General features: G+C 36.9%; 1 protein-coding gene across 11 annotated transcripts in view; it reads right to left on the reverse strand.

Moving 5' to 3' along the window:
* Nucleotides 1-24,327, reverse strand: part of ATP2C1 (ATPase secretory pathway Ca2+ transporting 1) — a 156,657-nt gene that overhangs the window by 1,640 nt on the left and 130,690 nt on the right. For 7 of the 11 annotated variants that reach the window (XM_033212685.1, XM_033212683.1, XM_033212675.1 and 4 more), the window contains 8 exons: nucleotides 22,073-22,123; nucleotides 20,980-21,146; nucleotides 18,957-19,025; nucleotides 18,264-18,380; nucleotides 17,313-17,460; nucleotides 16,679-16,774; nucleotides 15,368-15,509; nucleotides 13,695-13,819 (listed from right to left, as the gene is read on the reverse strand). In XM_033212685.1, the coding sequence (XP_033068576.1) occupies nucleotides 13,695-13,819; nucleotides 15,368-15,509; nucleotides 16,679-16,774; nucleotides 17,313-17,460; nucleotides 18,264-18,380; nucleotides 18,957-19,025; nucleotides 20,980-21,146; nucleotides 22,073-22,123 (915 nt within the window). The remainder of the gene's footprint in view (nucleotides 1-13,694; nucleotides 13,820-15,367; nucleotides 15,510-16,678; nucleotides 16,775-17,312; nucleotides 17,461-18,263; nucleotides 18,381-18,956; nucleotides 19,026-20,979; nucleotides 21,147-22,072; nucleotides 22,124-24,327) is intronic. The other 4 variants (XM_033212684.1, XM_033212676.1, XM_033212679.1 and 1 more) reach the window with 1 other exon arrangement.

Raw genomic sequence — 24,327 nt, forward strand, 5'->3', positions numbered from 1 at the left:
TTAAGGTCATTCTTGACTGGATCCTCTTTAGTTACCACAAATCCTTTTAAAACAAAACAGGAAACACAAAACCAAACAGTTGTCTTAATTATGATTTAAAGAGCAGGACTGTTCTTTAATCTCAGCATAACCAAGGCTTTTTACACAGAGATTTTACACTGATTAAATGATGGTTCTACATGGATTGCTGAGGTACCAGTTCATCAGCTTTGTCCATAACTAATAAACTTGTGGATTCCAATTAATCTCATCTTCTATTTGTGAAGGTTTTTAGTCCCAGTGAATGACCTTGCAAATGATGCCAATAAATTTTCTCATATTCTAACAAACCACCTGTTTGGTTTATCAGGGTCATTTTAAATTCCTTTTCTTTAAAATTAAAGTGTTAAAGACACCTGTTCAGCCTGGGACTAACTGCAGAACCAGCTAAGCATGCATCATGTAATTTGTTGATGAAAAGTTTTTAAGTATCACCAGCAAAGAATCTTTGTCATACCAGCTCAGTTCCTTCCTTCAAAGAACAGATTATTAAGTAATTTCAATAATATTATAGAGCAATAAGAGCTCTCATTGTTTAGATGCATTTGTTGAAGCTATGTCAATGGTGGTTATCCTGTTACACTGAATTAGTTCTTTAACAACATACTGTTTTCTCCCTTTGAACAGACTGTACAGTGGAAGCCTGGTGCACGGGCTATGCCAACAACTGCTAGCATCGACCTCTGTAGAAAGTCTCCTGAGTATGTGTCCTGAGGCTAAGCAACTTTATGAACATCTATTCAATGCCACAAGGTCATATGCCCCCACTGAAATATTCCTACCAAAAGGTAAATCAAATTCAAAAAAAAAAAGGCAGAAGAAACAGAATACCAGCTGTTCTAAGAACAGAGGGAGAACCACTGCACACACCAAGTGTTGGCACAAGGGAAACAACCGGTTTGGGTTGTTAATGGTTGAAAACTTAGAGGAACACAGTGAGGCCTCCAACCTTGAATAAAATTCAGTTTGCATCAAACTAGATGTATTTAATATAATCCTTACTTAAAATTATTCTGTTACCTCCCTTGAAACAATTAACTTTTTCTTTAGGACTAACCTGTTAGGGGATAAACACCACAACAATCTGAATTCCAAGTTATTTTGTATTTTGCTTTTAATAAATACAACCTGATTTAAGAAACTTTTGTATTTCTAAATATGTTTGAAACCATGTTTATACTTCTCATGTTCCACTTCAGCAAGTTAACGGTAATATATGCTATATGCTTTAAATTGCTGCAGTTTAGCCAGCTACATTCTCAGAAAGAGTAGAAGTCTCACTCAATTATTGCCTTTAAGTAGCAGCTGGTTATCATTTCAAAAATTTTTAAGAACAGTTTCCTCTTTGTACTTTAGTATGAAGTCTGGGCATGAAAGGTAGAGAAGTGAGGATGCCAGACAGAAAATGTCTCTACTAAAAATAAGTACTTAAGTCAATGAGACCATGACAGGATTGAAGAGCACTTTAGGTACACTCCAGGTTTTAAAGCAGAAGTTGAAACTAATGGCCCCAGCCAAATAAGAAACAGCATCCTGAGCTGTTAGACCTAGAGGAGGAGGAAACAGTGAGAAGTGAAAATATCAGAGATATATGCAGCAATACCAGACTCTATGCCCTCTTTATACTATAGATTTTGACCCATTAATGAGATGTGAAAGTAATGAGTCACACCCATTATTTTTTAATGAAAAAATTAGAATGGAAAATATCAGATATACATATCATGTATTAGGTCATTGTGTAAAATGTATTCCTTACTGTGGACTGTAGTGAAAAAGTTTAAAAGGTACTGCTCTGGAAAATACTGCCAAATAGAGGCTGCTAAAATTAGAAATACCTGAAGAGTTGTGAAGGTGCAAGCCAGTTCCAAATAAGAACTTAAAAATAAAGAGAACCAAGTAGAATAAATGCATTGGGCAAGATCCGAAAATATATTCAACCTTCATTTTACTTGTATTCATACAAATTGTGTTCTTCTCCTTCTGTACTCTCTCACTGGTATATTCCATCAGGAATAGCCCTAAAGGTAGCTTTAAAGCTGCCATTTTGAGCAGCCTATGTACAGTTCCTAATATCTGATAAACAATTTTCTTTACTGTCCTAGAAGTACCATACTCTTAGAGGAATAAGCCCAGCATCAGCCAGTATCAAACACACACCTGCCAAGTGTTGACTGGGTTTCTCCATTTACAAACGACACAATACATCATTTGCTCCTAGAATATTCAAACCTAACAATTACTTTGTTAAATAAGAGTTCTTGAAATAAGGAAATTTTTATTATTTTCAGAGGATTACATGGGAGTTCTTCAGTAAGGTTATTTTTATAACCTTACTAACAACCATCTCCAAAGAGATGGTTATTCCCAGAAGAATCAAGAAAAGAGCAGTCATCTATTTTTGAAAAGAAATGTTACTGGAAAATAATGTATCTAATGGGGACTATAAACATGTCAGACCCGTGCTGGGTGTGTGGCTCACGCCTGTAATCCCAGCACTTTGGAAGGCCAAGGCAGGCAGATTATTTGAGGTCAGGAGTTCAAGACCAGCCTGGCCAACATGGTGAACCCCATCTCTACTAAAAATACAAAAATTAGCCAAGCATCATGGCAGGCACCTGTAGTCCCAGCTACTCAGGAGGGTGAGGTGGGAGAATTGCTTGAACCTGGGAGACAGAGGCTGCAGTGAACCGAGATAGCGCCACTGTACTCTAGCCTAGGTGTCTCAAAACAAAAACAAAAACAAAACAAAAAAAAACCACACACACATTAGACCTTTGTTATACCAAATCCTCCCTACCTTGATTCCTGGAGATTTGAGGCTAATCTGGAGATTATATTAATATAACTGTCCCATTTCCTGGGTTGTCATCAACACTGCTTCTTAAAACCACTGAATTACCAATCATGTTTTTCTTTGATTAAAAGTGTCCTCCTCCAGCAGAAGTAGTAAGTCAGGTTCCTTTCTCTAACCATGGCACTCAGGACCATTCCACTGAAAATTATCCAGCCTTGCAGTAAAGGGGTGAAAGTCTAATAATGTCCCTTTAAGCATACTACCCTGGTGTATACCTTCTCCTACATATATTAGATGAGAGGTCACAGGCACTTCACAGGAGTATGTAAGGTGGTTCACCGAAGAATGATGACATAGCACCTGAACCCCCTGCAGAAGACATTCTTGTTTAAGCTGCTTGGGAGACAACATACAATGAAATGACAAAAGATTATTTTATTAGGTTGGTGCAAAAGTAACTGTGGTTTTTACCATTATATAAAGTATTGTCTGTCAGATGCAAAATGGCAAAGTGCAGACTGAATACTACAATAAGGAAACAGCAGTCACCAGGATGAGAGGTTAAATCACAGGAAGATTCTCATGCCTGGCTTTTGACCTGGCTTTAAAGAATAGGAATTTTAAAATTCAGATCAGATATACATTAGGAACACCTGTGTAGAAGCAGAATGTTATACATCCCATATTCCCTTTCCAAAATCTAGTTTCCTGTGTTTGCAATCAAGTGATTAGGTCCTGCTCTTTCTAATTCAGTTCTAACAAATGAAATCTCATCTTAGGCTTTGGAAATTGTCTTCAGTTGGCAGCTCAAGTAACAAAAGGAACTCTGGGCAGCTAAGATGAATAAATTTTAGAGATAAAGCTGAAGAGACAGGAAAACTTTTACTATAACCTAATCATGTTCTGTATTTAGTGGTGATAAAATTATATGTGAAGTCTATTTTGTACAAGCACTTTTTGAGACACCTGGACCTTGAAAGTTTAATATACATCCTGTAAATATAATCACAGGTCTTTCATGCTATTTGATCATGGGGAAAGAATTCAAATTAACCTTTTAGCATCTGAATTTGAATTTCAGAAGATAAAGACCATAGCTAAAAAGCCCTCAGAATTCTCTTTTTCTCCTTTGTGCACAAAAGGAAATAAATCAATGACTATGCCTCAGTTGCCCTACCTGCAAAGGATTTTAACAGTCCAAATTATTGTGTAAAAGATAAAATAACATGTATTTTTAAGTTACTTAACACAGTGCCTGATACTAAAAATGTGTTATTAAGTGACGGCCATTGTTATATCCCCAGTGAAAAGCCAGGGCAAAGCAAGGAATGTGGGAAGAAGTGACTGAGTGTTAAGCAGTACAAAGATTAAGACAACGTTTGAGACCAGAATTGCCATAGGTTTAAGAGCACAATTTTGCAGAGGCAAAAGAGATCAACACTATCAACTATAGTGAAGAAGAGAGACGGGCAGGAATGTGAAACTATTATAGCAACTCCAGCAGTAGCCACACTGGAAAGGGTAGAAAACTACCAAGAGAATTTCAATGGGCAGCCAAGCTCAAACTTAGAAAATAATGAAAAAAGACTAGAAGGAATTATCCCCATGTGAGTACCTGTCCCCCTTTAGCCCTTTTTCCTATTTTCAGAATTTTCTGTAGTGTTTTTAAAGCTCAATTTGAAAGAGTCCTTGGCATGTTTAAAGATAGGAAAAGGTGGCCAGGCGCAGTGGCTCACACCTGTAATCCCAGCACTTTGGGAGGCCGAGGTGGGCGGGTAACGAGGTCAGGAGATCGAGACCATCCTGGCTAACACGGTGAAACCCCATCTCTACTAAAAATACAAAAACAAAATTAGCCGGCGTGGTGGCAGACGCCTGTAGTCCCAGCTACTCGGGAGGCTGAGGCAGGAGAATGGCGTGAACCCAGGAGGCAGAGCTTGCAGTGAGCCGAGATCGTGCCACTGCACTTCAGCCTGGGCGACAGAGCAAGACTCCGTCTCAAAAAAAAAAAAAAGAGAAAAAGGTGAAGAGCAGATATTACCATTTCCTAGGAATTTCCTCTTCCTGCAACTACTAGCGTCATAAACCTGGCCCTACTCCATAATCCTAAGGAGGCCAAACCCGGTTTTACCCTTAGCAAGGTTGCCAGATTTCACTGGGTGCTGCTCTCTCCCACATGCTGTTTGGCTGGCTGGCGTACCATGAACCTGAGCAGCACCTGGAAAGCCGTCACTACCAAGACCAGAAGGTTCCATAAAAAGATAAACTTTCAGTGGTGCCTGACTCAAAATGTGACACTGTATTTTCAATAAGATAGATGTGGGGTACTTGGTGTTTATCTCATGTCTTTTAATGACACACTTCAGTCATCACAGCTAAAAGTGATTCTGCATCTTATACCAATTTGAAATTAAATACTACTCTTGGAAAAATGCCACCCCACTTCCAGCAGCAGCTTTCTGAGCCATACAGGATAAGCTGCTTTTGCATTTCTTTCCAGAGGTATGAATAATACTAAATTCAAGTCCATCCAGCTGTAAAATTTCTAAGATGAGAACTTCATGTTGAGGAAGGAAGTTTTAAAATTTAAAAGGCATGACTGCACGACAGTCTGTTAAAATGGGAGAAGTGAATGAGATAATACATGAAAGAAGAATTCCCAGCTAGTTTCGCTGGATTCTGTTTTTAGGGAGAGAAATCAAATGAAAAAGGAACATGTTACAATGCACATTCAATCTCTTCTATTCCTGCTACTCTTGAAAACATTCTATTTGGTTAAAATAGCTAAGTCTTTCTCTCAAAATATAAATATATTTTTCTATTTATGTATATATGCACATATATAGTCACCTTTTGGTATCTGTGGGAACTATGCAGATATGTTTTGGTTTAGAATGTTCTGTTCTGAGAAAATGAGTTAGTGACTATATTTTTTCCCTCAGACTGAGCTGTTAGGATAGTTTAGTTTCTACTATTACTAAATGTTGTCTTCTCTAAGCAAGATAATATACTTTAGCCTATTCAGATTAAGCTTTGTTTCTCTGGGTTTGTACAACCAATAGGAGGGAAACTTCCACTTCTCTTCTGCATCCAAGAGGTAGAAGTGAGCCCATCAACCAGACAGGAGAAGACTGCTTCAGATGGATAAAAAATTGGGTGAGCAGAGAAAGAGAGAGAGATAGGAAGCACAATTCAGATGGGACAGCAGATCAGAATACTCCACCTACTGTAAGAACAAGAAGCCTTGATAATGTGATGGCATGTCCTCCTGGTTGATGATGTTTTAACAACAGTCTTGAGACACTCTGACTTTCTCTACATGGGGGCCTTGACGGAGACTCAGAGTAGTCACTGACATCAAATCTGCTACCAAGTGCAGATTTGGTAGTGCATCCATGCAAGAGAGAATATATTGTTGGGAGATTGGAGGGTAGAGAAAATTGGTGCCACTTCCTTTCTAATCCACTGAATGCAAGGTACAGGCCTATTTTCCTCTTTTTGAATATCTAAATGAGGAGGCAAACTTTCTACAAAGGGCCAGATAGTAAATATTTTAGGCTTTACAGGTCATATAGTCTCTTGCAACGGCTCACCTTTGCTGCCATAGCATGACAGTGCCAATAAACAATATTGTAAATCAATGTGCATAGTTGTGTTCTAATAAAACTTTATTTACAAAAATAGGCAACAGGAGAATCTGACCTGCATGGCGTAGTTTCTTTCTTTTCTTTCCTTTTTCTTTTTTTGAGACAGAGTCTTGTTCAGTCTCCCATACCAGAATGCAGTGGCGCAATCTAGGCTCACTGCCTCCCAGGTTCAAGCAGTTCTGGTTCTTAGCCTCCCAAGAAGCTGGGATTACAGGGATGCAACACCACGCCCTACAGATTTTTGTATTTTTAGTTTCGCCATGTTGGCCAGACTGGTCTCGAACTCCTGGCCTCAAGCAACCTGCCTTCCCCACCCTCACAAAGTGCTGGGATTACAGGTGTGAGCCACCACGCCTGGCCATAGTTTCTACACCAAAACTAAATAATAGCTCCATGTGGGTGAGTTAAACAACATTAAATTAAACTATTTCCCTAACTTGTAATACCGCTAGCTGATGCATCGACCATCCAACCATCCAGACCCACTCCATATAGAAAAATACAAAATCTAATGTAATCCTATTACGCAACCACACAGATGAATGAGACAGAAATAGGAATTAAAACATTCTAATTTATAACTTCTTAAAATTGATCTAATACTGCTTAAATGTAAAGTTTGTCATGTCTTTCCTATCAGACATACATTTTCTACACAGTCCCCTATTTGTAAGACGCACATATCATGTGTTTCACAGTATGCCTGCAAGATGCAGACCTGACAAGAGCAATGGTCCAGGCATTATACGGTATTTTATTTATGACCATAAGATGGCACCAAATTGTCACTTGTCAACTAAAGGGCACTTTGATATACTTATCACATAGAAAACTTTAATAGAAAGTTCTTTAATGTAGTTGAGAAGATTAGTAATTTTTTTAAAAACTATTAAAAGGCACATTTTCAAAACCTACAAATCCAGAGCCCAAAAATGGATCTCTGGAATTTATATAGAACGATTTGCTCAGTTTCTGGCATTGAGTGCTCATAACAATGAGATGTGGTTTCTACTCAAAAGGGTTACTAAGTAGAGCAATGCAACTATTGCTTAAGAAATAATGATGCTAGGGCACCTTTGCGTTAAATATGAAAAGAAGTTCTGTCAGGCCTAACAGCCATGAAGGCCATGAAGGCCTAACACCACAGAAATGCGAGCCTTTGTCAGTATATTTGTCAGTTTGGCCAGATTTGAGTAAAACAGGATAGGAATAGCAAACTCAGGTGTGTACAGTGACCTGCACATGAAACACCATCTACCTGAAGCAGCTGTGCAAGCACAGGCTATTACATCATATATGCTCATGTGTACACGAGAACACCAGCAGATTTACATTAGAAAAGGATTTCTAAGGATAAAAACTAATGGCTCAAATAATTGTTTTCACTTTTCTCCCCAAACTTTGACACTTAATTTATGAAAGAGATGACCAAATTTCTGTTTAGATTTATCAACAAGTGTTTTCAACTTAAATTTTTAATGCTTTCTAAAACATAAAAATCCCACAATTTTATGTTGTATGTAAATATTTTTTATTTTTAACTTATATTTAAATAAGTTATATGCAAACTTATTGCTACATTTAAAGAGTGTTTACAAGAAGTTAGGCTGGGCGTGATGGCTCACACTTATAATCCCAGCACTTTGAGAGGTCAAAGTGGGCAGACTGCTTGAGCCCAGGAGTCTGAGACCAGCCTGGGCAACATAGCAAAACCTAATCTCTACAAAAAAATACACAAAATTAGCTAGGTATGGTGGCATGTGCCTGCAGTCCCAGCTACTCGAGAGGCTGAGGTAGGAGGATCACTTGAGCCCAGATGTCCAGGCTATAGGAAGCCAGGATCACACTACAGAGCAACACCCTGCCTCAAACCAAAAAAAAGTGTTCAAGAAACTGTACACGCCCCTCCCCCCCACACACACACACATTACAGAAATCTGGAAAGGTTATTCCTGTTGGCATTTCACTGGGCTTTGAAGTAGAGGTAAAAGCTCTGATTCTTAACATTGGGACAGAGAAAAAAGGATTTCAACTTAAAGTAACACTGTCCACAATGATCTCAAAGTCGACTGTACTAGAGCATTGTGTAGGAGACGAGACTAGAAAGGCCAAAAGAATTACACGTAAAATTTAAAAAACTAAACAGGCCAAGTGCTGTGGCTCGTGCCTGTAATCCCAGCACTTTGGGAGGCTGAGGCACGTGGATCACCTGAGGTCAGGAGTTTGAGACCAGCCTGACCAACATGGTAAAACCCTGTCTCTACTAGATATGCGAAAATTAGCTGGGCATGGTGGCACATGCCTGTAATCCCAGCTACTCAGGAGGATGAGACAGGAGAATCACTTGAACTCAGGAAGCAGAGGTTGCAGTGAGCCAAGATTGCGCCACTGCACTCCAGCCTGGGCTGTTTAACAGAGCAAGACTCCTTCTCAAAAAACAAACAAAAAAATCAACATTGTTTTCTACTCTTCTGCCACAATTACTCATTCAGAGTAAGTAGCTGTTTTCTAATGGTAATGTTATTTACTCACTGGGGTTTCCTCATGTGGCATACCTTAAGCTATGTGGTTCGTTGACACACACATAAACATACATACACACACACTCTCACCTCTTAGAAAGTGTCTTACTCCAAGTATCAAAAAAAAGTGCTACCAGTAATTCAGATCAGTGTTTTCCAGTCAGTAACCTTAATAACAGATTCACTATTAACATTCGATAACAAAGGAGATTGAAATATTATCTTGTCCTTCTGCATTTTGAATTTATACAACTGTTTGCTGATTAATAACTATGCTAAAGGAAAGTTTTTAAAGGAAATCTTATTCTATCAAAGCTGAGTTTACTTTCACTTACTGCTTAATTTAACAACAACAAAAAAATGGATGCTTGTTTTTCTACTAGCTTATCATTAGTCAGCCATAGCTTCAACACACCCAGCTGGGAAATCTCAAGGACACAACAAGCTTTACATTTCAGATGGACCTGTGTCCCACTAAACCCTGCTTAGCTTAGGTTCTTCTGCTAATAGCTCTACTATTCAAGCCAAAGGCCACAGACTAGTATCTTTTCCATTTTCCTTTTCTCCTATCCAGTCACGTCAATGTTCTCTCTCAGAAGATACAAATTCAAGGCTGGGCACAGTGGTTCACACCTAATCCCAGCATTTTGGGAGCCCAAGGCTGGTGGATCGCCTGAGCTTAGGAGTTCGAGACCAGCCTGGGCAACAAAGTGAAACCCTGCCTCTACCAAAAATACAAAAAAATTAGCCAGACACGGTGGTGTGCACCAGTAATCCCAGATACTCAGGAGGCTGAGGTGGAAGGATCACTTGATCCTGGGAGGTAGAAGTTGCAGTGAGCCGAGATCACACCACTGCACTCCAACCTGGGGGACAGAGTGAGACCCTGCCTCAAAAAAAAAAAAAAAAGACAATTCAAATTCCATGCCTTTCTCTCCATCCTGACTGCCACAGCTCAATCATCCCTTTACTCCTTAAGCTTCCTTGAGTTTCTAATTGGTCTCCCTATTTCAGTCTTCACAACTGATCCTCTCTGCTTCCATCAGCATGTTACGATACAAAAATCTAAACTCACATCAAACTCTTGAAATGCCATGGCATGGTATCAGACAAATCAATTGTCTCTGCTTTCACCATTAGGCTTCTGCCTCTCTCTCCAACCCTTCACACTGTACCTCCTGTCTTAACAGTGTCAAACTCACTGTGGTTTTCAGAGATTCCTTCTGGCCCCTACCACCACCTCTGCAGTGGCTTTGCAGTTTGGCTGCAATGTCCTACTGCTTCTCAGCTGGAGTTTCCCAACTTAAAATTTGATTCAGCTGTCACTAGTTCTAGGCAATTTCCATGACAAATTTCTTTGAGGATCCCATGAAGTTATTTGTCTCCTTCAGCTACTGTAGCATTCTGGACAACATTCACCATCCTACTGGGTATATTTCACATTGGTCTCCAGAACTGACTGAAAACTTCCTGAAGGCATGATACTACTTTTTTCTTTAAATCTAAACCCACAACAATGTTTATGGACAACTGTATCTACATTAATACCAGGGACTGGTTAACCATTATCCATTATTAACAATAACCAACTCTTGACAACCAAAACCCAAAATAATGTCATTAAATAAGAGTTAATGGTTCAAGTGGTAACTGAGCTCAAGGAATCTTAACCATCAGAATGATCTGTCTGTCCAATCACATACTAGTTAAGGATGAATATCCATACCACGTTTTAGTATGCAAATCAGCTGCTGTTTGGATTGCAGGAGCTCAGTCTTAAAAAGTCCTTCAAAGATTTTCAAATGCCAACGTCAAGGAAATATCTAGTGAAATGTGCACTGGACTCATTTTAATCTATGTGTATTTTTAAAGTAAATGGGCAAAGATCCCTATTAACTTTCCTGAAATAGCTTATTAGCAGTAATATCCCCTGCTATCTGTGTTCATGGGCTCCTATAGGGCAGGGATGCCATCATCATTCTACTTCTAGCACACTCCACGTACTAAATAAATGTAATGAAAAGATAATCACTTCATCATCTAACTTCATGGATGAGTCATATGCAGAAGTGAATTGCCAAGTGACAGAGGCAGAAAGCAAGGTAAAGTTAATTAGGTTTCCTAAATATTAGTTTATTGTTTGCCTCCAACTCATTTCAGTGAGAAACTATTTTAAAGTGTGACCAATACATACTTTACTTATGTAGTGTATCAAGGAGACCAAAACTTAAGTGATCTCAAAAAGACTACCAATGTAAAATACATACCCTACATGGACATGACAGGTAAATAATGTGTCTTATTCTTGTGAGGGTGGTTACTGCTATATAAACAGAGCCTATATCCTGAGAGGGGAGGGTCTCTGGGTTGCATGGTTTCACTTTTGTTTCATCTCTGGGTTATGCAATGTCCAGCATAAATGTGACACAACATGTTCAGCCTTGTTCTGTGTGGCCAGTTTTGATCACTTCAGAACTCTTTACCTCATCAGTGCATTATTTTAAGTTCTTTTCTTTTCTTCCCTGATGTTTAGCCATTATGGGGTCAGATAACTCCATAAAGTAGTCTAACAGGGAAAAACATCAAATAAGTTAGTATTGTTAGGGACTCTAGCAAGTCCTAGGATTAGGAAATGGGGTAAAAATTTAAAATTTAGATACCAGCACATTTAAATCATCCATGTCAACTTGGATTAATATATTATGGAAAATTGCAATCTGGATCTGTACTGTACATTCAACTGTGTGTACTATGCATTCTCCGGCATCCATATGGATAATTTTAATTTCTGTATCTTCAGCATCCATATGGATAATTTTAATGCTAATAGTCCCCACTGGGATGCCATTAACTTAATAAATCATTTTTATTTTTATAGTACAAAGCAAATTAATGTATAGGCATATTTATTTCAATCAAGTCATAATCTGAACCTAAAATGCAAAGCAAAAGATTAACGTGCATTTAATACGTATTTCAAGTCTTTGTAACAGAGAAGAAAAATCATTACAAAATTAAAGTATGAGACATCAAGTCACTAATGATAGAGTTGATTAGACAATGGCTTCCATGTTCCATCTAATGACATGGAACAATGTACATTTGACAATTCAGCCTTAAAGGGTTAAGTAGAATAAACTTCAGGCAGCTCCTTACACTCAACTGCCTCAGTAACAAGACTCAAAGAATAGATATTTTCCCTATCAATGACAATAGTTCAGTGCTAACACTTGCAGTTTAATATTGGATAAAAGCTAAGGAATGGTTCATCCTGACAGATTATAAAAGACAAAACTTATTAGCTTCAAGGATTAAACCTCTAAGAATTGGGACCCATTTCTGTTTATAGACAGAAATATTCAACAGAAAAACAAATTTCTAATTTTAAATTTCTGGCCCACATACTCAAAACAAATGACCTATACCTCATCAAGCTTCTATGAAAACTGATGGCATTACACACAAAATTCATCATTTCCCTAGCATGCCCAATGAAACAAAAAGAAGGTACAGAACACGTGATGAAAGTAGAAGAGACAGACTCAGGTTTGTGCTAAAATCAAGGCCAAAGAAGCTTCAGATGCACACAGAGCAAGGCCAGCAAAGAATCTTCCACATATACTCTGGTTCATAAACCATCTGCTTGGGTTTGGGGACTTTTTATTCTTTAAGTCCAGTAGCCTATACTTCCTAAGAAATATGATTAAAAACTACATAACAGCAAAAATATTAAAACAGAATTACTTAGCTGAGGTATTTGGATTTATATTTAGAGGATGACAAAATGATATTTGACAAAGTATATAGTCTCCTTTAACTCAAAAAGGAAGACATGTTAATATAATTTATTATAAACTTCAGCCCAATCAGTCTTAAATGTTTTTGACTCTATGACTAAGTGTTAATTATGGACACTGTTATGCTAGAATACCACTTGATAGCCCTGCATTAATTCTGCTATACCAAAGACATACCTTTTTAAAATTAAATTAAATTAATTAAATTAAATTAAATAAAGCAACCATTTACACTTACTAAGAAAAACAAAAATTTACTTCAAATTGTAGTATAGGCTTTTCAATCACAAAAAGAAAGAAAAGAACAGTGATCTGACAGTGGTCACATCCTGTGCAAAAAATTTGATACAAAAATGGTAGCACATGGTATCTGAGGTGCTTACATTACAGGAAAAAGGAAATACAGTAGCTGAAATATGGCACTCCTGGGAATCAACTTCTAAACCAAATAGAATGCCTTTGAAATGATTAAATTTATTTGTGTATTAGTAAGAAAGCCCCACCACCATAAATAGTACAATATTTAAAAATAAAAAAAAATATATCTATCTAAGATAGATAGTGTATTTATACTGTTAGACTTCTTTAAGTGCAGAAGGTGGTTTAGGTTTTGCCCTTTTTTTTTAAATTAAATAACTGACCATATGCTTTATAAAGTTTCACTCAATCACAAAAGCCAATTATATCAAGGAATATGATATCAAAGTTGCATAATTTCATGTGGGACTGCCAGCAGGTTAAAGTCTTAAGTCTTTAACATTAATGTTCATTTTTAGTCAATGAATAGTTAAAAAGTTCTCAAATCTTCATATCCTCTTGAACTTGCCCTTCTAAATGATCCTCAGACTGCAATTTCTAGTTTGCAAATAAAATAATGCAATATGCATCATACTTCAAGAAAAGATGATGATGTCGAACTAACATGCTTCTGGATCTTTTCCCTGCTCCTTTCAACCTTCTTTATAATTTCTGCCACTATGCACACTGATGAGGTGAGACCCAAAAGAAACAACAGATCTGCAAGAGAAAATAAGTTGGGTTTTACATTTCTTTGAAACTTACAGTTGCAAAGCTTAATAGCTTACATTTTTCTAGCATTTTACCAATTTTTTTTTTTTTTTTTTTTTTTGAGGCGGAGTCTTGCTCTGTTGCCCAGGCTGGAATGCAGTGGTGTGATCTCGGCTAACTGCAACCTCTGCCTCCCAGGTTCAAGCCATTCTCCTGCCTCAGCCTCCCAAGTGGCTTAGATTACAGGCATGTGCCATCATACCCAGCTAATTTTTGTATTTTTAGTAGAGATGGGGTTTCACCATTTTGGACAGGCTCGTCTCGAACTCCTGACCTCAAGTGATCTGCCTGCCTCAGCCTCCCAAAGTGTTGGGATTACTGGCATGAGCCATGGCGCCTGGCCACCACAGCTTTCAAATACATTGTTTCACAACTATTCCATAACGCAGGCACAATCACCCTCAGTTAAAAATAAGAAAAGAAAAAAGATATTAAATGACTTATCCAAAGTCATATAACTAGGAAAGGCAGCAGCCAGAATTAGAACCTAAGTCCTCTGACCACTTTCCCTGAAACCTTATGTGGCTAGCCTTTATCAGTAACACCAACAAAAGGAGTTTTTTATTTCATACATCACACAGCCCTTTAAAAAAGTACTGTATCAACAGTAGTAGATAATTTGAATGAAAATGCCTAACTGAAGATTAAAAATTTGACATTACTATGTTCTATTTCAAAGCATAGAAGACTTGTCTTTACAATAGTATCCACACTATCTCAATGCTTATTTACTGCTTGGAAAATTGCAGATGTTTCCTTAAAATGCCATTTTTTTAAAAAAGGGGAAGCAATGTGAATATGGAATTAAAATACTGAAATTCAACTAGTTCAATTTCAAGGTAATTTTAACTTGTAACAAAAAATACAGTGACACTGTGTAACTATTTTCATAAATACCCAAATTAAGAATTCAATAAAGGATAGCATTATTGTCAAATACATCATTCCTCACACTTACATAGGAAAACTGACTTTTAAATGCACTGTATTATACATATAATAAATGGTAACGTAAGAATAATGTGTAATTTCCAAACAATCTTTATAAAACATTCTGGTATTTGGGTCAGACTGACATTTTGTGAAATTAGAATGTACAAACAAGAAAGAATAAGAAAGAATTATTAGTTTGCTGAAAATTCTAACTTTAAAGAAGAGAGCAACTTGGTTTTCAGGGAGATTAAGTCTAGTTTTCTCTTCATACAAGATGGCATAGTACATAAAAAGTTATAAACTATACAGCAGGTTTTGATTTGCTATATTTGAGAATCACATAATATGATTTTTATAACAATTGATAACCTATGAAAAAGCAAAAACCAAAACCCTGGATTTAGGTGAGTAATTCTCGAGCTTTCCCAAATGAAAAAATAGATTCCTTTTTCAAATCAAGTGATTTACTTATTTTGCTATTTTAAAAGAATTTTAAAATTAAAACACATTAGAAAATATGATTTCTCTAAAATATATAAATGATAAAGATAACGTTTTCTTTACCCAGTATGCTTAGGCTCTCAGTCTGAAAAACCTTTTGAAGTGGAGGAAAGTAAATAACTAGTAATTGTCCCATGATGGATCCAAGAACTGCATAGCAAAACATTTTATTACTGCAGAGTCCAATCTCAAACACAGACTTGGTCTGTTGGCAGAGCAGAGAGTTCAATTATTACTCCTTGGTCACAGAAATAACTTCCTTATTATATTCACTTCTAATTTTTAATAAGCAGTTATCACTTTATCACTGAATTCTACAGTGTCAATTCTATGAAATCTCTTAAATTTTACTATTGTTTTGGAATAATTCAGATGGAATAAGGGTAAATATTAAAGTAGCTTTTATTATATTTATCAAGAAAGGGCTTGCTTAAAAAAAAGTGACACTATGTAAATGAGAGCATTTTTAACATCCCAAACATCATGAAACTTTATTTGTATTTTGCTAAATCATTTCTTCTTTTAACATCCCAAACATCAAGAAACTTTATTTGTAGTTTGCTAAATCATTTCTATCCATTCTCACTAAGGTAGATATCTAAAATCCTTTCTTGGAGAATGGACCTAATTATGTGTGTACTGAAAAAGTAAAACCACTTTTCTTAAAAAAATAATTACAGCTTCTTTAAAAATTGGTCAATTAGTGAGAATTCACTGTACTTGGAAGTTCTAGCATGGCAAATGGTAATATAGTTAAGGATTCATAAAGTGCTTTAAAGCTGAAATGAATAGTCACGCCTCAAATGAAACTAGTTTTTAAGGACAGTATGCTCTAAAAAAGTACCACAAAGCTCTAGCCCATTATTTTCTACCAAAACACTTAGACCAACAAGCAGTAGTCACACCTTAAGATACAACAAGGAAAGAAAAGCAAAATTAAAATGTCCTAAGCTTTGACACAATGACAGGAGTGATGGGAAAAAAATAGGCACAAAACAGCTATTGTACTCCTAGCAATACTGTCTTCTAAGATGAGATTAATAAAATCTCAACAGAACCTATGAGGTTTGTTCTATGCTCAGATAATGTTAACCACAATCTATCTTATAGCTATAGCCAGCTAAACCCAAACGACACCACCTGTGAATTATTAATACTTTTATGTTCTAGTCAGACATAAAGCTTACCTCCCGCAAATGCCCCATCCTCATTGTGACCAATGGCACATGTTTATAAGAAGGCTGTGTCTGGGGCTGCAATCGGTGGTTACAAAATTAAGCAAAGCTAAAAACCCATAATCTTTGCCTACTTATTAGAAAGCAGTCTACTCAAGTGAGTCAATCAAGTCAATCAACTAAGATCACCTAAACATACCTGGGATCTGGAACTTAGTGCATTGAACATGTCAAAAAACACAAAGCATGTGAAGGTCATTGTTGTATCTCGAGGTGTAATCACATTGTCTCGTAGCTGTCAAGAGGTAATAACGAAATTACTTTTCAGTGGCTGAATTTAATGGATAAATAACATGCTTTTTAAAAAATATAAATATTTTCTTTCTATTAGGAAGAAATAGCTTTAGCCTAACATATGAAACATAAAAGCTACCCAAATTTCCTATAAATCACCTAGCGAATCGTTGTAATCTACATAATAAAAAGTAAAAAAAAACCTCATGAACTATATATTAGATATTAAAATACTGTTATTATTTAAAAATAAAGTGGCTGTATGATTTTAAGACTCAGGTTTTCAAAATTCTCTCTAAATTTTCATGTATTTTTATTGTATCTGATACTTCTCTGCAGATTTATTCTAATACATGAATCAATAATTTTATTTATCCATAAAGATGGAAATCAAACTCTTTTAAAATGTTCTTATCATATTTTTCACTAAAAGAGCACCCTTAACTTCCCAGCCTTCTGGGTAACCCATCAAAATAACTAAGAATCCTATTATATATATAGAATTCATGTTAATATAGCAGCTTGGCCAGTGAATATACCTCACGCCAGAAGACAAACAAAGTCCCACAAACAATGATTATTGATGAAACAAGTATTTTAAGTATCAAGTTTTTAGTCAAAATGCTGTCTTTCCAGTTGCGAGGAGGTTTACGAATGACATCTTTATCCACTGGTTCTACTCCAAGGCTTAAAAACAAACAGAAAAATAAATTACTTTCAAGTTTTAAGGTTTGGATTTGTTACTTTCACAACCTCACTAACCTCAATTATTCAGCAAATTAAATGCTTTCTTATGGAAACAAAATGTTGAATCATAAAGAAAACCTTGGCTATGATTATGCAAAAATAACACTGATTTTGTCACTTTTTCTCTCCTCTTTAACTTGTTTGGCACAATTTGACAGGGGATAATCAACTTTCAAAAAACCATCCAATTCATTTATATGTAAGTTTACCTCAAATACAGTGTGAAATACATGACCTACCAACTGAATTTTGAAGTTATCTTTCATATAAAGAGGTTTTGACTGGGATGATTTGCTGGAGTGGCCAAATGACATCTATCACTCAACTACTCCATTAGTATTAAATTTTTTTAAAAAGTTATGACACTCAGGTCCTCTAATACTTTCCCAAAGTCTCTAAAACTGACAACAGCAGAACCTAGATAATAACACTGAACCCAGAAATTTCTCCATTATATCCAATTTTTAGAAATAAAAGGCTTATTTACTTCCTGAGGACAGGGATAGCACCTATTCCTGATCTATTCTCAACCTTAGGCTAGGCATCTAACAGTGGAAAGGCTCAGATCTACACTGCATGCACACTCAAAAAGAATAAATAAAATACGCACATCACACAATTTATAATATAAATGTTAAAACATTTGCTGCAAAGTTTTCCAACACTGTCCATAAATCAAGTTTTAAAACTCAGGGTAGCACACATTCCTTGTCTTTCTAGCTCATGCAATAAAAAACTCGTACCTTTGGGCTGGGGGTCCATCCATAATAATATTGATCCACAAAATCTGCATGGCATTGAGAGGATTAGGAAAGTTCATTAATGTAGCCAATGAGATTAAAGTTAATGCTGCTATACTCCTGTTGAAAAAGAGAGTCATTTAAAAATATCAGCATAGTAAATCTGTTAATTCTATGATACCACTTAAAAATCTCGTTACTACTATGCTTTTAAAGGAAGACTGTTTCAAGTAAACTATTCTTCATTCATGTGGACATTTTAAAGCTAATAGTATTTTAACAAAGGATTTTCAAGATGTTTAGCCAACAGGAACAAATAAAGAATTTTTATATCTGCATGATAGTTTCAACAGTATTTTGGTAACTGTTTTTTGACTACACAATACCCCTTCTACTTTTGGAAAAAGATACCAAGAGGAAACAATGAGATGCGACTCATCCCTGATTTCATGAGCTATTAATCACAAAGATTTATATATTTTGATGATACAGACATCTAATTGTTACATTTACAACCTATTTATCATGCCACTTTAAATTTCTGAATACAATAAATTTTCTTTTTGGAAAACTGACATATGAACAATGCTCAGAAATATAAGGCAGATAAGTTTCTAGGCATTCTGCTTAGGTTCTTTCTACTTTTCATATAATTTATCCAGAAGACCCATGGTGACAAATTCCTTGCAAACTTACGTGCTCAGCTGGAATCTAACGAAATTTTTAATGTTATTATAAATCCCTTTACCCTCTTCAATTGCAGACCTGAAATTTAAAAAATAAAGATGAAGTGAGAAAATATTATCATATAAAAATGTATCTATACTAAAACACTGTGGAGCTAATTTTGAAAATAGATTTCCAGCCAGGCACTGTGGCTCATGCCTGTAATCCCAGCACATTGGGAGGCCGAAGCTGGCAGATCACCTGAGGTCAGGAGTTCGGACCAGCCTGACCAACATGGCAAAACCCTGTCTCTAATAAAAATACAAATATTAGCCAGGTGTGGTGGCGCATGCCTGTAATCCCAGCTACTTGGGAGGCTGAGGCAGGAGAATCGCTTCAACTCAGGAGGCAGAGGTTGCAGTGAGCCGAGATCACACCACTGCACTCCAGCCCTGGCAACAAAGTGAGACTCTGTCTCAAACAAACAAACAAATAAATAAATAAAATAAAATAAAATTCCAACTAATACAACACATGTATCAATATGGAAACATTTATTTTAGCAAAGAATTAAAGTCAAGCCTAAGCTCTATCTGAACTAATTTGTCACAGTATTAAAATTCTTATTCTGAAGAAGATATTTCAAGATTAAAATCATACATTGTCTCTCCTCACAAGAGAAAATACTTCACATCCATAACACATAAAATGATTTGTTTTTGTTTTTGTTTTTGAGACAGGGTCTTGCTCTGCTTCCCAGGCTGGAGTGCAGTGGCACAATCTTGACTTACTGCACCTCGACCTTCCTGGCTCAAGCAATCCTCCCAACTCAGCCTCCAGAGTAGCTGAGACCACAGGCTCAAGTCACCACTCCCAGCTGTTTTTTTTTTTTTTGTATTGTTTGGAGGGATGGGTTTTGACATGTTGCCTAGGCTGGTTTCGAACTCCTGGGCTCAAGTGATCCATCCATCTCAGCCTCCCAAAGTGCTGGCATTACAGGCATGACATACCATGCCCAACCATGATTATCTTCTTCACCTTCCTCTAAGCTCATTTTTCTTAGTGGTACAAAATGCAGAGTAAAGGTTTAAACTAATGCCTGTCAGGAATCAAATGGCAATGAGATATATAAGAATTATAGAATTTAAGCTACGTGTTGTTCCTACACATCAAGTAGATCACATGTTGCAGACGAATTAAATAACACGGTTTACAAGGATTCATATAAATTCTCTCATTCATTTAGCTGAATCCAAGAAAATCTAGGCTTTTTAATCAACTTCCCATTTCTTCTAAGAACTCTATATAATTCTAATAATGGAAAGAAAAAACTCATATCCTTGCAAAAGCTTAGCAAATACTGTGAGTCCTGAGCTCCCAAATGTTTCGCTGTAGGCCAAATCAGAGTAATAAAACAGTCTGGAACATATAATTAGAATGTATCACTAAACTCAGGTCATCCAACAGGTGGCTACCAAAAATAAATAAATAAATAAATGGGATTCACATGATCCTCAACTGAACACTGTAAAACTGACACCACCATGTATTACACTGGAGTCTTAACTGGAAACTGTGGCTTACACAAATAAAGCTATCTAAATTTAATAAATTATAACATTAAATGAGGGCAACATAAATAAATTACTGATATAAAAAAACAGGCATGGATGTAAACTTCATAATTTTCAATATTTATTATAAGGCCCAAAAAAGAGTCATACATATGCATAATTCTAACTACTTGAATTTAACATAAAGGCCATTACTATACCATCATATTAGTGCCCAGAAAAAGGTGACATGCGGCTGGAACTTGGCAAATATTTCTTAAATGAGGGTCCTGCCATTTACTATGCCTGTTCCAGCCACACAAATCATTTTCTTCAGAACTATACAACAGACCATAAAATAGTATAATTACCCTAGAAAAATGGTTTAGTTTACCTAATTTTTAAATACTAATTCTTTTCCAGTTGAATTCTCTAGGGGTGGGAGACAGGAAAGGATAGGGGAAGATTCTCTGATAGGCATTCACTGAAACAAAGCTTACATTATGGTTTGAAAATCATCATCCACTAGGATCATGTCTGCTGCCTCTTTGCAAACATCTGTACCAGTCTGGCCCATCGCAACTCCAATGTCTGCAGCCTTCAGAGCAACTGCATCATTTACTCCATCTCCTGTCATGGCTACGACCGAACCGTTCTTCTGCAGCGACTACCGTGGAGCAGAGGACAGGGGAGAGGAAGGAATTCTGATAAAAATGTTGCTTCCATACAAAGCAAAAAACAAATTCTCCCTAATTATTTTTCACATAATTAAGATTAGAAATATATAGACCACCCATTTTTCAACAAACTTCAACAAATGGAGATCTCAGTAAGATAAAGCTTAGAAAAAGTTGCTACTAATATTTCCATCTGTGAGAACTGTATCTCTAAATTCTGTTCTTCAAACTATACAATGTTACTCAACCAGGGGCAATTTTGTCTCCCAGCGGACATCTGACAATGTTTGGAGATGTTTCTGAGTGTCATGATTTGGGGGATGTCACTGGCATCTAGTGGGAAGGGGCTAAGGATGCTGCTAAACATTCTATAACACACGGGGCAGCCCTTCACAACAAGGAATTATCTAGTCCAAAATGTCAATGGTGCCTACGTTGAGAAACTCTAAACTACACAATGGCTGGTTATCATGATTAATAACTTAAGACCATTAACTACTGGATACTATATCAGTTGCTTTATATATAACTGACTAATATAAATAATCATAGCCTTTTAAGTATTGTTCACACTATCACAACACTATTTCCTTGCTGTATTTATTTAGTTTCTAACTAATTACTGCTATTCACACTGGGAAGACGTGGCTATGGACCCCAGTTAGAACATTCTTTTATATTGTCTGTTTAAAGAAGGCTACATTTGCAGATACTTCATTCAAGTTTTCTTCTACATCTTATGCCAACTAAATTCTCTATTAGTGTTTCTATGTCAAGCTCTTACAAAAACAAACACTGTTTTGCTTCACAGTATTTCTGACCTTGATGCTCTACTCCCTGTAATGCAAACGTAACAAAAGTAAAGTAGCAGCATTTTGTATACAGAAATAAAACAATCTGATTCTTAGACACTCACCTTAATAATTTTCATCTTGTGCCTTGGGCTAGCTCTGTAAAATACTGCAACCTGTTAAAATACAAGATACACTAAAAATTTTCAGTATTAAGATTTCCACAGAATAACCCATGCATTCATAACTAATGATGAAAAACTCATCAATTTAAGCTGTATTTAATTTGCCACTGAGATCAAGCTTAAGCAATATGCCATAGGTTTCTTAAGACATTCATTTGATATGGTCATTTCGATCTTTACCAAAGGTACCACGGGAAATACACAATCTAAACAAGTCATCCAATCTATACCATTATGTGTAAACTCTGGAGGGAAAACAGCCTTATTCTTGAAATGTTCCAGAGACAAAAAAAGGAAAAATTCTCTTGCGTCTGTTTCCTACAACACTTGCATACAACTAAAATAGCCTTTTCCCTTTGTTCTGTCTTCAGGAGCAATAAAGAACAGCTGCTTCTCAATGTCTGTAGAGCCATTTTTTAGTGTCAAGTGTCTGCTCATTCCCTTTTACTCAGGTTAACTCATTAGCCTCTCTTCCACTGTACCTCTAAATTGCTTATATGATTTTATCTCTCCAAAACACATATTTAATCCTTTTTTCTGACCCCATCTCCTGATTTCCTGAAATCGTTTCACTGTGTCCCAACAAATCTCCTGTATTTTTTATTCTTTTTCACTTTGCTCTAACCTAGTGTTTCCACAAAACACTGCCATCCCTATAACCTCCTCAAATAGTACCACCAGAGGAGCGTAGAGGTGGAGCATGGTATCCTCTATTCTCCCTTCATAAAACCTCAGTTCTGAATGTCAGATGAGACTGTCACTCACTAACTGTAGGCATTCACTGCTCCAGAGTTCACAACCCCTCATTTCACAATGATTTTTAACTTCTGCCTCACTGTCATGTCACTGTCTCTAACAATATTTACAAGTTATGGTGATTTCAATAGACATAATACACCATTCTCTTTCCTACTCTCCTAGAGGATTCGTTCATATTACTTTTCTCTCCTCATACCTCCAATCTAACCCCTTTCTCTAGCCTCCTTCTCAGCCGACCACCTTGCTTCCTACTTTGGAGAAATCAGAATCAGAAGAGAATTTCCACAATTCCCTCAACTCATTATCTGTATCCAGGAACTAAACTGCTCTAGTTTTACTACAATGAACTGAATATGCATCTACTGCAGGTCAAAGATTCTACCTTCCTTACCTATTAAGATCATTACTCCAGAAATTCTCCTCCCTCCTATGCCAAAATGTTTTCCTCACTGCTACATCTTAACCATCAGTATACAAAAACATGTTGTCCCTTCCATATAAAAAAAGAAAGAAAATCACTTCCCTTCCCATTTCAGCTGCCACCCTTTCCTTTCTTTTCTTTATTATTATATATATATATATATATATATTTTTGAGACAGAGTCTCGCTCTGTCGCCCAGGCTGGAGTGCAGTGGCGCGATCTCAGCTCACTGCAAGCTCCGCCTCCCGAGTTCACGCCATTCTCCTGCCTCAGCCTCCCAAGTAGCTGGGACCACAGGCGCCCGCCGCCACGCCCAGCTAATTTTTTGCATTTTTAGTAGAGACGGGGTTTCACCGTGTTAGCCAGGATGGTCTCAATCTCCTGACCTCGTGATCTGCTCGTCTCAGCCTCCGAAAGTGCTGGGATTACAGGTGTGAGTGAGCCACCGCGCCCGGCCTATCATTATTTTTTAATGGAAGAAGAAACATGTTTGTATACTGATGGTAAAGTGCAGCAGCAAGGAAAAAATTCTGATACAGGAACAGGGAGGATTTTTGGAGCAGAGTTCCTTAGAAAGTTGCCTATACTTGCTCTCTCCTATTCTCTCTGAATCCATCCCATGATCATACTGTTATCACAACTGCACTAAACACGATTCATGACTTTCAAACACCCTCACCACCACCACCACCACATTGCTAATGCCTACAGTCATTTCTCATCTGACTTAACCTCTCCACCGTACCCTAACATAGATGATTAGTCCCTCCTGAAACACCATCTTTCCTTGGCTTCCACCACCACCAATACTGGTCTTCCTCCTACCTTTTTGGCTGTTCCTCCTGTACAGAATTCTCCTGATCTCTCTTGATGTATAGATGTTGAAGCACCCCAAGGCTCAGTTCCTTTCTCTATAAGAGGTCTCAGAATTCCCTACGCCTCAGGTGAGCATACCCAGGCACATGGCTTTGGATTTTACTTACACGCATTTATTTGAATGCATTTTTATCTCAA

Source organism: Trachypithecus francoisi, unplaced genomic scaffold (genome assembly GCF_009764315.1).
Source record: "Trachypithecus francoisi isolate TF-2019V2 unplaced genomic scaffold, Tfra_2.0 Lachesis_group0, whole genome shotgun sequence".
Classification (NCBI taxonomy): domain Eukaryota; kingdom Metazoa; phylum Chordata; class Mammalia; order Primates; family Cercopithecidae; genus Trachypithecus; species Trachypithecus francoisi.